Source organism: Ricinus communis, unplaced genomic scaffold (assembly GCF_019578655.1).
Source record: "Ricinus communis isolate WT05 ecotype wild-type unplaced genomic scaffold, ASM1957865v1 Ctg17, whole genome shotgun sequence".
Lineage (NCBI taxonomy): Eukaryota > Viridiplantae > Streptophyta > Magnoliopsida > Malpighiales > Euphorbiaceae > Ricinus > Ricinus communis.
In genome coordinates, this window is record NW_025963451.1 from 115 (window position 1) to 14,960 (window position 14,846).

A 14,846-nucleotide genomic window follows, 5' to 3' on the forward strand; every position below is an offset into this window, starting at 1 on the left:
AAATAAACAAGCAAAATCCTATTTCTTAATTCTAAATCATTTTTGATCCAATTGAACGAAATAGGATTTTCGAAATAAGGAATAAACAAACCATGGATAAATCCAAACGGCCTTTTCTTAAGTCCAAGCGATCTTTTCGTGGCGTTTTGATCAATCGGGGATCGAATTGATTATAGAAACATGAGTTTAATTAGTCGATTTATTAGTGAACAAGGAAAATATTATCTAGACGGGTGAATAGATTGAGTTTAAAACAACAACGATTAATTACTATTGCTATAAAACAAGCTCGTATTTTATCTTCGTTACCTTTTCTTAATAATGAAAACAATTTGAAAAAAGCGAGCTGGTCACTATAACTACTGATCTTAGAACCAGAAAAATAGGCTTACCTCAATTGAATCAAAATTCAAATCCGAATTTAATTTAAACCTAGATTAATGTTTTGTTCAAAAAATCCGAAAATCCAAATTTGAGTGTCGTGTCGTAAGAAAAAAAACGAGTTGGGTAAGAAGAAATTTTTTTTATTGAATGTTTTTGTTCAGTTTGACTACTTTATACTTGATTATATTATCATCATATTTTATCATACTAATTTCTATCATATTTTATCATACTAATTTCTATTCTACCTTCCCGGAATTCCTTCTTCAGGGAATTCCATGTAAAATATTTCATAGATTCTTTCCAATTTACTTATTTGATAATGTCATTGGAAATCATATAAAGGCAATTCCTATTTAATATAGCTATTTGTGCAAGTATTTTACGATTAAGAAGCAACTGTCTCTTGTACAGATTATTTATTAATATACTATAACTATAGGATACCCTATTCTCACGAATTACTGCATTTATCCGAGTGACCCACAAACGACGAAAATTTCTTTTTTGCCTATCTCTATCCCGATGGGCCAAAGCCAAAGCTCTTATTTTTTGTTGAATAATAGTTCGAGTAAGTCTTGAATGAGCCCCGCGAAAGCTTGATGCGAATAAACGAATTTTTGTTCTACGCCTCCGAGCTATATATCCTCGTCTAATTCTGGTCATTGAATAAACGAAACTTTGATAAATAACTAATTGATTTCCTTTCTTTCAGTTATTCTTTTCCCCTTTTCTATAATAACAAAACGGATTCTTCCAGTGTATAAAATAATAATTCCAACGGCTTTTGCTACTATAACCTTCCCAACCACGATTTTTTCTTTCGAGGCATTTCACCTCGAAATAAGAAACTGTATTGATACTAGGTATCAAACAAAATATAATAAAAAGTAGTAAATAAAAATATAGAAATAGATAAATAAATAATAGAAATAATAGTGGGTTCCATCGTTTCTATGGTTACTTCTTAAACGGTGAGGTCTTCTCTATACACCGGAGCCCCTCCTTATTTAATCATTTAATATAATAAATATAATAAATATTTAATCATTTAATCAATGCTATTGTTAACATGTACAGTTCACTTTTGGCTCTACCCATGAATTATCTAGTAATAGGTCTTTCTACAAGGAGATCCGTCTATACAGTAACGGTATTTAATTATGAGGATTTTCTAATTAGTTGACCCTGTTAGTCCGTTCTTGCAAGAGTAGGGTATAATTTTTGGCCTTTTAATTTAAATAAGATTAATAAGATTTCCCCGCTTAAAGGATAATCATTTGTTACCAATGGGAAACTCTTTCTCGTTTTAAATTGAAAATTGAGGTTGCAACAATGAAACCATAAATTTGATACACAATAGACGAATATGATAGATCTTTTTTTAGATAATGAAGGATTCTTCTATTCTATCTTATTCATCCGTACTGATCATAGATATTGGAAAAAGTTTTCTTTTGTCCAAGTTCACGATCTGAACAAGTCGTCATACACCCTAGTACATGTTCCTCGGCGCTGAGGACATCCCCCGAGAGCGGGGATTTGGTGATATTTCTGATTGGCTGTCTTGTGTTTCTAATAAGTTGTTTAATAGTTGGCATGTTGAATCATATGCATAATGGGCTGGTTTAGATCGATCCTAACCGGATGATTATGAATTTTTTCTATATTAATATTCTATTATTATTATTAATATTCTATTATTAAATAATTATTAAATAATTAATAGAATATTAAAGAATATTTAATTGAAATTGAAAGTCCGGTAAGAAAAAAAATATTCAATCGTGATTTGCGTGAAATTTCTGCTATTTCTTATGCAACTGCTACAAGATCAACAATTCCATGAGCTTGGGCTTCTGCTGCTGACATAAAAACATCTCTTTCCATGTCTTCGGATACAACCCATAAAGGTTTTCCCGTTCTTTGTGCATAAATCCTTGTGAGGATTTCGCGCAGTTTCAGTAGTTCTTCTGCTTCCAGGACAAATTCTCCTATTTGGGCCTCATAAAAACCAGCAATAGGTTGATGAATCATTACCCTGATGATATAAGAAAAAAATGGCTATTCTATCTCGCATAATAAATAAAAAGATGACGAGAAGAGATAAAGAATAATAAGAAAAAAAAAGATAGAATTGAACAACCGTACAGGCATTGTTTACGCATTGCATACGGCTCCACAATGGAATTCACTTTTACTTACCTTTTTTTATCGAATAAAAACATAGAGTTTATCAGGTTTAAATCAGTAAATGATCCAATAACCACCCTTTCCTTGTCTTTGGAGGAGTTAAAAAATAAAACAAAATACTATGGTGGTCCCGTTGCTTTATTTCATCAGTGATTTAGCAATCCCAAAGTTTTTTTTTTTTATTTGAAAAATAAATCTTTTTTTCGTACTCTTTTATTTTTATTTTTATAACATAAATAATGTTAAGAGCCCTCCGGTGCGAAAACAAAAAGTTTGTGACGCTGAAATAGGCCCTGATAGAATAAAATCAGAAATACCCTTACTTAATATCTCATACTACTCTTTCGATACATAATCTAATGTTTAAAAAACAATTCTTATATCTATATCGAATTCGAACTGCCATGCTATTATTACTTAATATTTATATTTCAATATTTCATATGGCGAAGGCATAGTTTTCTTTTTTCTTTCAAATAAAAACCCATTGGCGCCAAGCATGAGGGAATGCTAAACGTTTGGTAATTTTCCTCCAACTAGGATAAAAGATGCCATTGAAGCAGCTAATCCCATGCATACTGTTTGTACATCTGGTCGCACAAATTGCATAGTATCATAAATAGCTATTCCGGGTATTACCCATCCCCAGGAGAGTTTATAAACAAATACAAATCTTTAGTCTCGCTCTCTATACTGAGATATACCATAAGACCAATAAGTTGATTCGAGATCTCGCTATCAACATCTTGACCTAAAAAAAGTAATCTTTCTCGATAAAGTCGGTTGATTGAGATAAATTTCTATCTTCTAGGAACCGTACGTGCACCTTTTGATGCATACGGTTCAACAAAAATCGACGAAAATAAAATAAAGAATCAATGTGTAGATTCCAACCTTCCTTTTTGATAGTGAGTACTTTTAACTTAACTCTTTTTTCAATGTCTAATGCTAATGAAAGGGCTTTTCTTCCAGTTTTCAAGAAAGATGAGTTTTAACCCGTTTACCTATAAAATAAAAAAGGTTTCCCTATAAAGATAAAAAAATTATTAAACTTATCAAACAAACTTCTCATTGATGTATTTTTCATCGAGATTCAATTCAAATCACGACGGCATTATCTTGTTCCTGAATGGGTTTCTTCAATTCTTTTAGGTTTGTGCTCTACTCCGAGTAAAGATTTGCCCGATTTTTATTTGCACATATAGAGCAAATGCCCCAATACCGCGTCTTTTTGTTACAACTTCTTTTTTTATTTAATTCATTTCACGTCTTCTGCCAAATATTTGACATATTCATTATTATATTATTCGATTGAGTATGATTAGCAGTTTGAAATTATTTCAACTTCATAATTATTTCAACTTCATAAATAGAATATGATACAAGCAGTAATCGTAATAGATATATTACCAATTGGGTTCTTCTAAACGGAGCCTGGATACTTCATTTTTTTGGTCCAAACAAGCCAACCATAAATTATTCTAATTGATATATATAATATTAATCTGAGTACCTCAAAAGCATAGATCTAATTGGACTTCATTGCATTTCACGCTCCAAATTTTGGATGATTTAATCAATCTTTCTTGGGCGAAACCGAGGATATCTCAATCGGGGGAGAGAACGGGGGAATCCCGTATGACCCAATATATCTGACAAGTCGCACTATACGTCAATCCAAATGGAATCGTCTTCCCCAGGATTTCGAAAAGGGACTTTTGGAACACCAATAGGCATTAAATGACAGAAAAATTTTCAGTACTCTATTTCACTTTGATGTGAAAACGTAACAATGAATTTATTGTCTTATAACAATGAATTTATTGTCTTAATAATAATAACCTTTATAATATTTTATACATGGATTCGATAAGTTTATATTTATATATTTAATATATTTATATATATATAATATATAAATATATATATAAAATATATATATAAAATAAAAAAGGGAAGACAAAACCAATAGAGTTCAATTCTTACGAATAGGTACTTTGAATGATGAACAAATCTCTATGCATTCGCTCATATAAAATAGAGTCAACCCCCCATTGCGTATTGGTACTTATCGGGTATAGAATAGATCTGGTTCTCTTTTCTTTGTTCCTACAAACGGAATTGTTACATTATTACTAAAATAAAAAAGAAAAAGAATAGAAAAAAATATTAATTCTTTCTCCGAGATAATCTACTTAAAAGGAGAGATCCATAACATAGTTTTCCAGTGCAATAAAGTTACATAGTGTCTATTTTCGTTAATAAAGGGGTATTTCCATGGGTTTGCCTTGGTATCGTGTTCATACCGTCGTATTAAATGATCCCGGTCGTTTGCTGTCTGTCCATATAATGCATACAGCTTTAGTTGCTGGTTGGGCCGGTTCGATGGCTCTTTATGAATTAGCAGTTTTTGATCCCTCTGACCCCGTTCTCGATCCAATGTGGAGACAAGGTATGTTCGTTATACCCTTCATGACTCGTTTAGGAATAACCAATTCATGGGGTGGTTGGAGTATCACAGGAGGAACTATAACGAATCCGGGTATTTGGAGTTATGAAGGCGTGGCTGGGGCGCATATTGTGTTTTCTGGCTTGTGCTTCTTGGCAGCTATTTGGCATTGGGTGTATTGGGATCTAGAAATATTTTGCGATGAACGTACAGGAAAACCTTCTTTGGATTTGCCAAAGATCTTTGGAATTCATTTATTTCTCTCAGGGGTGGCTTGCTTTGGGTTTGGCGCTTTTCATGTAACCGGGTTGTATGGTCCTGGAATATGGGTGTCCGATCCTTATGGACTAACTGGAAAGGTACAACCCGTAAGTCCAGCATGGGGTGTGGAAGGGTTTGATCCTTTTGTTCCGGGAGGAATAGCCTCTCATCATATTGCAGCGGGTACATTGGGTATATTAGCGGGCCTATTCCATCTTAGTGTGCGTCCACCCCAACGTTTATACAAAGGATTACGTATGGGAAATATTGAAACTGTCCTTTCCAGTAGTATCGCTGCTGTCTTTTTTGCAGCTTTTGTTGTTGCTGGAACTATGTGGTATGGTTCAGCAACTACTCCGATTGAATTATTTGGTCCCACTCGTTATCAATGGGATCAAGGATACTTCCAGCAAGAAATATATCGAAGAGTTAGTGCTGGGCTGGCCGAAAATCAAAGTTTATCTGAAGCTTGGTCTAAAATTCCCGAAAAATTAGCTTTTTATGATTATATCGGCAATAATCCGGCAAAAGGTGGATTGTTCAGAGCAGGCTCAATGGACAATGGAGATGGAATAGCTGTTGGGTGGTTAGGACATCCTATCTTTAGAGATAAAGAAGGGCGTGAGCTTTTTGTACGTCGTATGCCTACTTTTTTTGAAACATTTCCAGTTGTTTTGGTAGACGGAGATGGAATTGTTAGAGCCGATGTTCCTTTTCGAAGGGCAGAGTCAAAGTATAGTGTCGAACAAGTAGGTGTAACCATTGAGTTCTATGGTGGCGAACTAAATGGAGTCAGTTATAGTGATCCTGCTACTGTGAAAAAATATGCTAGACGCGCTCAATTGGGTGAAATTTTTGAATTAGATCGCGCTACTTTGAAATCCGATGGTGTTTTTCGTAGCAGTCCAAGGGGTTGGTTTACTTTTGGACATGCTTCGTTCGCTCTGCTCTTTTTTTTCGGACACATTTGGCATGGTGCTCGAACTTTGTTCAGAGATGTTTTTGCTGGCATTGATCCAGATTTAGACGTTCAAGTGGAATTTGGAGCATTCCAAAAAATTGGAGATCCGACTACAAGAAGACAGGTAGTCTGATACAATATTTGATATCTCTTACTTTCTGCCTCTATTCTATTTTCTTTTTGTAATTTGACACAAGGTACTAGAGATATCTGAATTTGAATTGCCGTCCTTTCTTTGAATCTTGTTCTTTTTTTATCCGGGAGACGATTTCAAATAAATAGGTATGGAAGCTATAATTGTAAACCACGATTGAATTTATGGAAGCATTGGTTTATACATTCCTTTTAGTCTCAACTTTAGGAATCATTTTTTCGCTATCTTTTTCGCGAACCACCTAAAGTTCCAACTAAAAAGATAAAATGATTTTTCGTTATCTTAATTGAAGTAAAGAGCCTCCCAATATTGGGAGGCTCTTTACTTCAACTAGTCCCCGTGTTCCTCGAATGGATCTCTTAGTTGTTGAGAGGGTTGCCCAAAAGCAGTATATAAGGCATACCCAGTAAAACTTACAAGTAAACCAGATATAAAGATGGCGACTAGGGTTGCTGTTTCCATTATTATATAATTTAATTTCAAGACCACAATGGATCTATGATAAGATCATTTATTTACAACGGAATGGTATACAAAGTCAACAGATCTCAATTAATACAAATAGGATTTATGGCTACACAAAGCGTAGAGGGTAGTTCTAGATCTGGTCCAAGACGAACTGTTGTAGGGGATTTATTGAAACCATTGAATTCGGAATATGGTAAAGTAGCTCCTGGATGGGGAACTACTCCTTTGATGGGTGTCGCAATGGCTCTATTTGCGGTATTCCTATCTATTATTTTGGAGATTTATAATTCTTCCGTTTTACTAGACGGAATCTCAATGAATTAGATTTACAAGAACCGCTAAGTCCTAGTTTTCAATACAAAGAAGCATTTTGGCTTGGTCTCAGATTTTTGATTCTATTTTGGTAGTTCGATCGTGAAATTTCTTTCTTTCTGTATTTCTGGAATATGAGTGTGCGACTTGTTATAATTGATCCTATTGATAGTACAGAGAGTGGGCCTGTCGTCTTGATAGAGATGATTTTGACCTCGTCAGGTATTTATTTTAGTATCTGGAGCACGGAATATATGAAATAGATTATGAAGTATTAGAACTATGATTCATACTTAATATTCAGATCCCGTGACCGGATTCCAAAAATTTCAAAGAATTAGAAGGTATAAATTGAAAGATTTTTCCTCCTCTTTTTCTATGTTTGATCAAAGGACAAACCTTTCTTTGAATTTTTACTCATTATATTTATTCAGTGAATAAGTGATGGTACAATGGTTCTTACTCAGGGAATCTTTGGACTTAGTTTGAAGTTTTATTAAGTCATCGTGGTTCTAATATGAATCTGAGGTTTCAATCGATTTATAGGATCTTAACAAGAAAATTCCTATCAATAATAACGAAAACAACAGTAAGGCTGCATTACATACAAAAAAATACGAAAAAAATGGGTAAATAGAAGATTCAAGAGGCCTGTAACAATCAACACCAAGAGATGAATGAGCCAACTTGATATTTTGGCATTATAACCACAAAGAAGAGTTTTCAAAGAAGAGTTTTTGGATTTTTCTTTTTTCGTATCATCATCTTCAAAGAAAACTGTTGAATCATAGGATTAAGAAGTTTCTATTCTATTACCCATATCCGTTTCAACTAGTATTTTGGTGGTTCCGTTTGAGCCGTACGAGATGAAATTTTCATATACGGTTCTCGGAGGGGGAGGCCCTCTGGTTTACCTATCTCAATAAAGTTTATGATTGGTTCGAAGAACGTCTCGAGATTCAGGCGATTGCAGATGATATAACTAGTAAATATGTTCCTCCCCACGTCAACATATTTTATTGTTTAGGAGGAATTACGCTTACTTGTTTTTAGTACAAGTAGCTACGGGGTTTGCTATGACTTTTTACTACCGTCCGACCGTTACTGAGGCTTTTGCTTCTGTTCAATACATAATGACTGAAGCTAACTTTGGTTGGTTAATCCGATCAGTTCATCGATGGTCGGCAAGTATGATGGTTTTAATGATGATCCTGCACGTATTTCGTGTGTATCTCACTGGTGGCTTTAAAAAACCTCGTGAATTGACTTGGGTTACAGGTGTGGTTCTTGCTGTATTGACCGCATCTTTTGGCGTAACTGGTTATTCCTTACCTTGGGACCAAATTGGTTATTGGGCAGTAAAAATTGTAACAGGCGTGCCAGAAGCTATTCCTGTAATAGGATCGCCTTTGGTAGAGTTATTACGTGGAAGTGCTAGTGTAGGACAATCCACTTTGACTCGTTTTTATAGTTTACACACTTTTGTATTACCTCTTCTTACTGCCGTATTTATGTTAATGCACTTTCCAATGATACGTAAGCAAGGTATTTCAGGCCCTTTATAGTATAGAGAATATAGATTATAAATATTTGTAATCAACCATTGATCGCTTTGGGGAGGAAGAATAGTATTTCATTGCTACAAATATGGATTATTGAAAAGAATAAGACATGTATTTGGATATTTCCCTTCAACTCCAATTTTTTTTTATTTTACATGAATAGTTGAAGCGAATTCTCCTAAGAGAAAATGGATTATGGGAGTGTGACTTGGACTATTGATTTGGCCGTGCGGATATATGCCCTTATCCGCCACATTGGAATTAATAACCAAATGTGTCTTTGTTCCAACCACTGCGTAAGCCCCATACAGAGGATAGGCTGGTTCACTTGAAGAGAATCTTTTCTATGATCAGATCCAATCATGTTGTACATGAACAGGCTCCGTAAAACCCAGTAGAATAAGCGATATGGTAGAATCTATATTCTATTTTACCTATTTTATTTATATGTTTTATTTTATTTATTTCCTTTACTTTATTACTTAATACTTTATAGATTACTTAATACTTTATAGTATGGAAATGCAGTCATTTCCTCTGCATTGATCCGATTTATGATACTATCGGAGTGAAGTGAAATAAGGGATCTAAAGAATGACATAGGCTAAACTATATTAGTAACAAGTAAATCCTTTGTATGTAAAAAGTCTCGATATTTTTAGAGATAAAGGCCAATCGAAAGGTCTGAGACGACCCAAAAAGCACTTAATCATGATCACCTTTTAGGCCTACTTGGGTATTGAGCATTTACCTGTAAGAATGAATTCCTTGCAATGGATAATTAATTGCAACTCTGGAAAAGGAATCCAGTCAATTTTTTATTACATAATATTACATAAAATCATTCATATATGTGTAGACATGGCTAACATTTTACATTTTATAAGATCTATACATACAAGATTTTTTATATGGATCTGTTTGATTCGTTTGATTCTTGCTCGAGCTGGATGATGAAAAATTATCATGTCCGGTTCCTTCGGAGGATGGATTTATAAGAATTCACCTATCCCAATAACAAAAACCTGACTTGAATGATCCTGTATTAAGGGCTAAATTGGCTAAGGAATGGGTCATAATTATTACGGAGAACCCGCATGGCCCAATGATCTTTTATATATTTTCCGGTAGTAATTCTAGGTACTATTGCATGTAATGTAGGATTAGCGGTTCTAGAACCATCAATGATTGGTGAACCTGCGGATCCATTTGCAACTCCTTTGGAAATATTGCCTGAATGGTATTTCTTTCCTGTATTTCAAATACTTCGTACAGTACCCAATAAGTTATTGGGTGTTCTTTTAATGGTTTCAGTACCTGCAGGATTATTAACAGTACCCTTTTTGGAGAATGTTAATAAATTCCAAAATCCATTTCGTCGTCCAGTTGCGACAACCGTCTTTTTGGTTGGTACTGCAGTAGCCCTTTGGTTAGGTATTGGAGCAACATTGCCTATTGATAAATCCCTAACTTTAGGTCTTTTTAAATTGATTCAATTGTAAAATAAAATATCATGATGTGTATGTCTATCTAGGAATAGTCGCTTCAAAGTGAATTCTCCCTAGATAACATCTATCGATTTATTTTATTCTTTGGTAAAAAAATTAAATTGCGAAATTTTTTTCTATTTCTAGAATACCCAATATATGTTTTACATCGTCTATACGAAAATGTTCAATTTTCATAAGATCTTCTTGACTCTTATTCAAAAGGTCCGATAATGTATGTATATTGGATCTTTTGAGGCAATTATAGATCTTAGGAGTCAATTCTGATTGGTCAATAAAAACGTATTTTAATGTTATTTCGTTTTGATTTTTTCTTAATTTAGTCAATCTATCATAAAAGGTAAAAAGAGGTAAAGTAACCTTGTGTTGATTTTTTTCTAAATGGAAGTTTTCTTCTTCTGCATGTAGAAAAGGAATAAATAAATCAATCAAATTCCGGGAGGCTTCATGAAGTGCTTCTTTAGGAGTTAAACTCCCATTTGTCCATATTTCGAGAAAAAGTATCTCTTGCTTTTCATTCCCATTTCCATAAGAATGAACACTATGATTCGCATTTCGAACAGGCATAAATACAGCATCTATAGGATAACTTCCCTCGTGAAAGTTATTTGTCGGTTTTATACGATAGCCGCGATTTCTCTCGATTTGTAATCCAATACACAAATCAATTGGTTCCGTTAGGCTAGCGATATGCTGTGTATTATCAATGATTTCTACAAAAGGTGGTAAAATGATGTCTTGAGCAGTTATATATCCAGGACCCTTGACACAAATAGACGCGTCACAAGTTCCATACAAATTGCTTCTCAATACAATTTCTTTCAAATTCATTAAAATTTCATGTATTGATTCTTGAATACCTGCTATAGTCGAAAATTCGTGTGGTATTTTCTCAGATTTTGCACGTGTGATACATGTTCCTTCGATTTCTCCAAGCAAAGCTCTTCGCGTCGCAATGCCTATTGTGTCGGCTTGGCCTTTCATAAGTGGTGACAGAATAAAGCGTCCATAAAAAAGACGCTTATTGTCAGTTCTTGATTCAACACATTTCCACTGCAGTGTCCGAGTAGATATTGTTACTTTCTCTCGAATCATAATAATATTGAAATCATTGAATTATTTATTTCTCTTGTCTCTTGAAATCTCTTCAATATTTATATTTACACACGCCTTTTTAGGGGGCCTGCAGCCATTATGTGGCATAGGGTTACATCCCGGACGAAGCTTAATAATATACCACTTCTGCGAATAGCTCTTAATGCTGCATCTCGCCCGAGACCAGGACCTTTTATCATGACTTCTGCCCGTTGCATACCTTGATCCACTACTGTTCGAATAGCATTTCCTGCTGCGGTTTGAGCTGCAAATGGCGTTCCTCTTCTTGTGCCCCTGAATCCACAAGTGCCGGCGGAGGACCAAGAAATCACTCGACCCCGTACATCTGTAACGGTCACAATAGTATTGTTGAAACTTGCTTGAACATGAATAACTCCTTTTGGTATTTTATGCGCACTCTTACGTGAACCAATACGTCCATTCCTGCGTGAACCAATTCTTGGTAAAGGTTTTGCCATATTTTATTATCTCATAAATATAAGTCAGGGGTCTATGGATATATCCATTTCATGTCAAAATAGATCCTTTTTTTTATTTATACATTTTTTTATTTGTACATCAGATCCTTTAGAGCGTTTCCGCTTAGCAAGATTATCCTTGTCTTTGTTTATGTCTCGGGTTAAAGCAAATTACTATAATTCGCCCCCGTCTACGTATCAGTCGACATTTTTCACAAATTTTACGAACAGAAGCTCTTATTTTCATATTTGCCGTCCCTTAAATTTTGAATATACATACTTTTTTTGAAGAAAATAAGTTTCTTTAAACTTTGAAATCGCGAATTGTATCCCTTGAAAGTGATGAAAGTGAAAGGACTTTTTAAGTTGAAAAAAAAAAACTGACTAATCATTCAAATCTTTGTTTGTTACGGAGTCTATAAATTAGAAGTGCTCTGGTCGAATTCTAAATACTTAACACTATTTCTGAGCAGTATAGGTATAAAAAAACTATGTTGGATCCTTCCTGAAGCATAACCTAAAACCAGATCTTCATTATCTAAAGGAACTTGGAACATACTATTGAAAAAGTGATTCAGAAATTTAACCTTCCCAAATTGAATCCATTTTTTGTTCTTTCATTCCATCTAAAATCCCCTTCAAGTATCAATTAATGTAATAGGAATGATATTAGAAACCTCTTCTTTCTCTTTTTTTTTTTTTCACAAATAAGAAGTTGGGATACAATTCGGATATCCGAAAGATTACCATATATAACACAAGATTTCTCCACCGATTCTTTCTAGTCGAGCTTCTCGGTCGGTCATTATACCCCGAGAAGTAGAAAGAATTACAATACCCATCCCGCCCAAAATTCTAGGAATTTTTTGATAGTTAGAATAGATTCGTAGACCAGGTCGGCTAATCCGTTTTAAATTTAGACTAGTTCTATAGGGTCCCTTCCTCTTCCTTCTATGTCGTAGGGTTAAAACCAAAAATTTTTTGTTGCCTTCCTGGTGTTTCCTGACATTTTCAATAAAACCTTCTCGTAAAAGTATTTTAATAATGTTTTCAGTGATGTTAGTGAATGCTATTCGAACGGTTCCTTTTCTATTCATGTCAGCATTTCGTATAGAGGTTATTATCTCAGCAATAGGATCCCTGCCCATGATAAACTAAATTTTGAATTTCTCTCTAGTTTTGATATAATCAACATACTTTTTTTTTTTTTTTTTTTGAATTACTTATTTTATTAAAGGTATATGCGTGAAACACAATTTACTAATGAAATTCTATTTCATTTTTATTCAAATACTATAACTATACAATAAAAACTATATAAAAAATACTATAACTATATACTAGAACTGTATCATGGTCTCATCTTAATTTTAAATGGTATTATCTTCTATTTTATTTAGAATTTTTTATTTTATAATACTTCAGGCGCTAATGAAACTATTTTAGTAAATTTAACTGTCCCAATTCTCGGGCGATTGCACCAAAAATTCGAGTTCCCTTTGGATTTCCTTCTTGATCAATGACAACTGCAGCATTGTCATCATATCGTATTATCATACCGTTATCACGTTTGAGTTCTTTACAAGTACGTACAATTACAGCTCTGATTACTTCTGATCTTTCTAGAGGTGAATTTGGTGCCGCTTCCTTGATCACAGCAACAATAACGTCACCAATATGAGCATATCGGCGATTACTAGTCCCTATGATTCGAATACACATTAATTCTCGGGCTCCGCTGTTATCTGCTACATTCAAATGGGTCTGAGATTGGATCATATCATTTTTTTTTTTTTATCTGTTATTTTAATGCAAAGGAAAAAAAGATATATTGTTTGTCCAAAACAAAAAAAAAACTTTCGATTTATTTTAGCACCCCAAAACAAAAGTCTTTTTCCTTTAGTTCTATATTCCTATCCCGAAATAATGAATTGAGTTCGTATAGGCATTTTTGATGCTGCTATTGAAATAGCCCTTCTTGCTATATTTTCTGCTACTCCACTCATTTCATAAAGTATTCTACCTGGTTTAACGACAGCCACCCAATATTCAGGAGATCCTTTCCCCGAACCCATACGTGTTTCCGTAGGTCTTAAAGTAACTGGTTTGTCGGGAAATATGCGTACCCATATTTTTCCACCGCGGCGTGCATTTCGTGTCATTGCCCGTCGTCCCGCTTCTATTTGTCTAGATGTAATCCAAGCGGGTTCAAGTGCCTGAAGAGCATATTTGCCGAAACAAATACGATTACCTCGAAAAGCTATTCCTTTCATTCTTCCTCTATGTTGTTTACGGAATCGGGTTCTTTTTGGGTTATAGTTGATGGTTGTTTCTCAATTCCATCTCTACTACAGAACCGGACATGAGAGTTTCTTCTCATCCAGCTCCTCGCGAATGAAATGTATATATATGTGTTTGATGAATAATATACTAAATCATGGGATTCTTTGAGATTTCACTTAATTTATTTACTTAATCTAATCTATTTCTAATTTATTTATTAGATTATTTTCTATTTTATTAGATTATTAGAATAGAAATAGAAATTGGTATATATATATATATATATATATATTTTTTTATTATAATTATGATATCAGATCGCTAAAATTTAGAAATCCAATAATCTAAAAAATTTCGCGGGCGAATATTTACTCTTTCAATATTTATTTTATTTGTTTTGTAGAGCTAATCCACGATCCTTCAGAATAAATGGATTGTCTTTTGGTTCCTTTCGCTATCCTCCCAATAAATCATTAAGATTTGTTTTCAATAAAATCTTATGTATTTACAGGTTCCGTCGTTCCCATCGCTTCTCCATTAATGGTTAGGTCTTAATTTTACAATGGAGCCTCTAATTTGATTTGTTCTTGAGTCAATCTTCTCAGTCTTTATTGGCTCGAGGCTCTTGATTTTTTGTTTTATGAATGAATTAGTTTCATTATAGATCAATTGGTATTGATGCTTTAGTACATTAGCCTTTATCTGATGATTCATAGACCTTACATATCGGAATCATA

The 14,846-nt window shown here is 33.9% G+C and overlaps 4 protein-coding genes and 1 pseudogene across 4 annotated transcripts; 1 reads left to right on the forward strand and 4 right to left on the reverse strand.

Moving 5' to 3' along the window:
• Positions 1–4,842: 4,842 nt before the first annotated feature.
• Positions 4,843–10,254, forward strand: LOC125368732 (annotated as a pseudogene).
• A 77-nt stretch (positions 10,255–10,331) lies between these two features.
• Positions 10,332–11,610, reverse strand: LOC125368734 (DNA-directed RNA polymerase subunit alpha-like). The gene has a single exon (XM_048370323.1). It carries the CDS (start codon positions 11,345–11,347, stop codon positions 10,349–10,351), a length of 999 nt encoding a protein of 332 aa, XP_048226280.1. The 5' UTR covers positions 11,348–11,610; the 3' UTR covers positions 10,332–10,348.
• On the reverse strand, positions 11,413–11,826 carry LOC125368738 (30S ribosomal protein S11, chloroplastic-like). Its single transcript, XM_048370325.1, has one exon. The coding sequence runs from the start codon at positions 11,824–11,826 to the stop codon at positions 11,413–11,415; it is 414 nt and encodes a 137-aa protein (XP_048226282.1).
• Positions 11,827–13,029: 1,203 nt separating this feature from the next.
• Positions 13,030–14,384, reverse strand: LOC125368735 (50S ribosomal protein L14, chloroplastic-like). Its single transcript, XM_048370324.1, has one exon. It carries the CDS (start codon positions 13,603–13,605, stop codon positions 13,264–13,266), a length of 342 nt encoding a protein of 113 aa, XP_048226281.1. The 5' UTR covers positions 13,606–14,384; the 3' UTR covers positions 13,030–13,263.
• LOC125368739 (50S ribosomal protein L16, chloroplastic) lies at positions 13,740–14,099 on the reverse strand. The gene has a single exon (XM_048370326.1). It carries the CDS (start codon positions 14,097–14,099, stop codon positions 13,740–13,742), a length of 360 nt encoding a protein of 119 aa, XP_048226283.1.
• Positions 14,385–14,846: the final 462 nt, after the last annotated feature.

Bases quoted from the DNA above. Each gene is read 5' to 3' on its own strand.
- LOC125368734 (XM_048370323.1), bottom strand. From the start codon at position 11,347: ATGATTCGAGAGAAAGTAACAATATCTACTCGGACACTGCAGTGGAAA.
- LOC125368738 (XM_048370325.1), bottom strand. From the start codon at position 11,826: ATGGCAAAACCTTTACCAAGAATTGGTTCACGCAGGAATGGACGTATT.
- LOC125368735 (XM_048370324.1), bottom strand. From the start codon at position 13,605: ATGATCCAATCTCAGACCCATTTGAATGTAGCAGATAACAGCGGAGCC.
- LOC125368739 (XM_048370326.1), bottom strand. From the start codon at position 14,099: ATGAAAGGAATAGCTTTTCGAGGTAATCGTATTTGTTTCGGCAAATAT.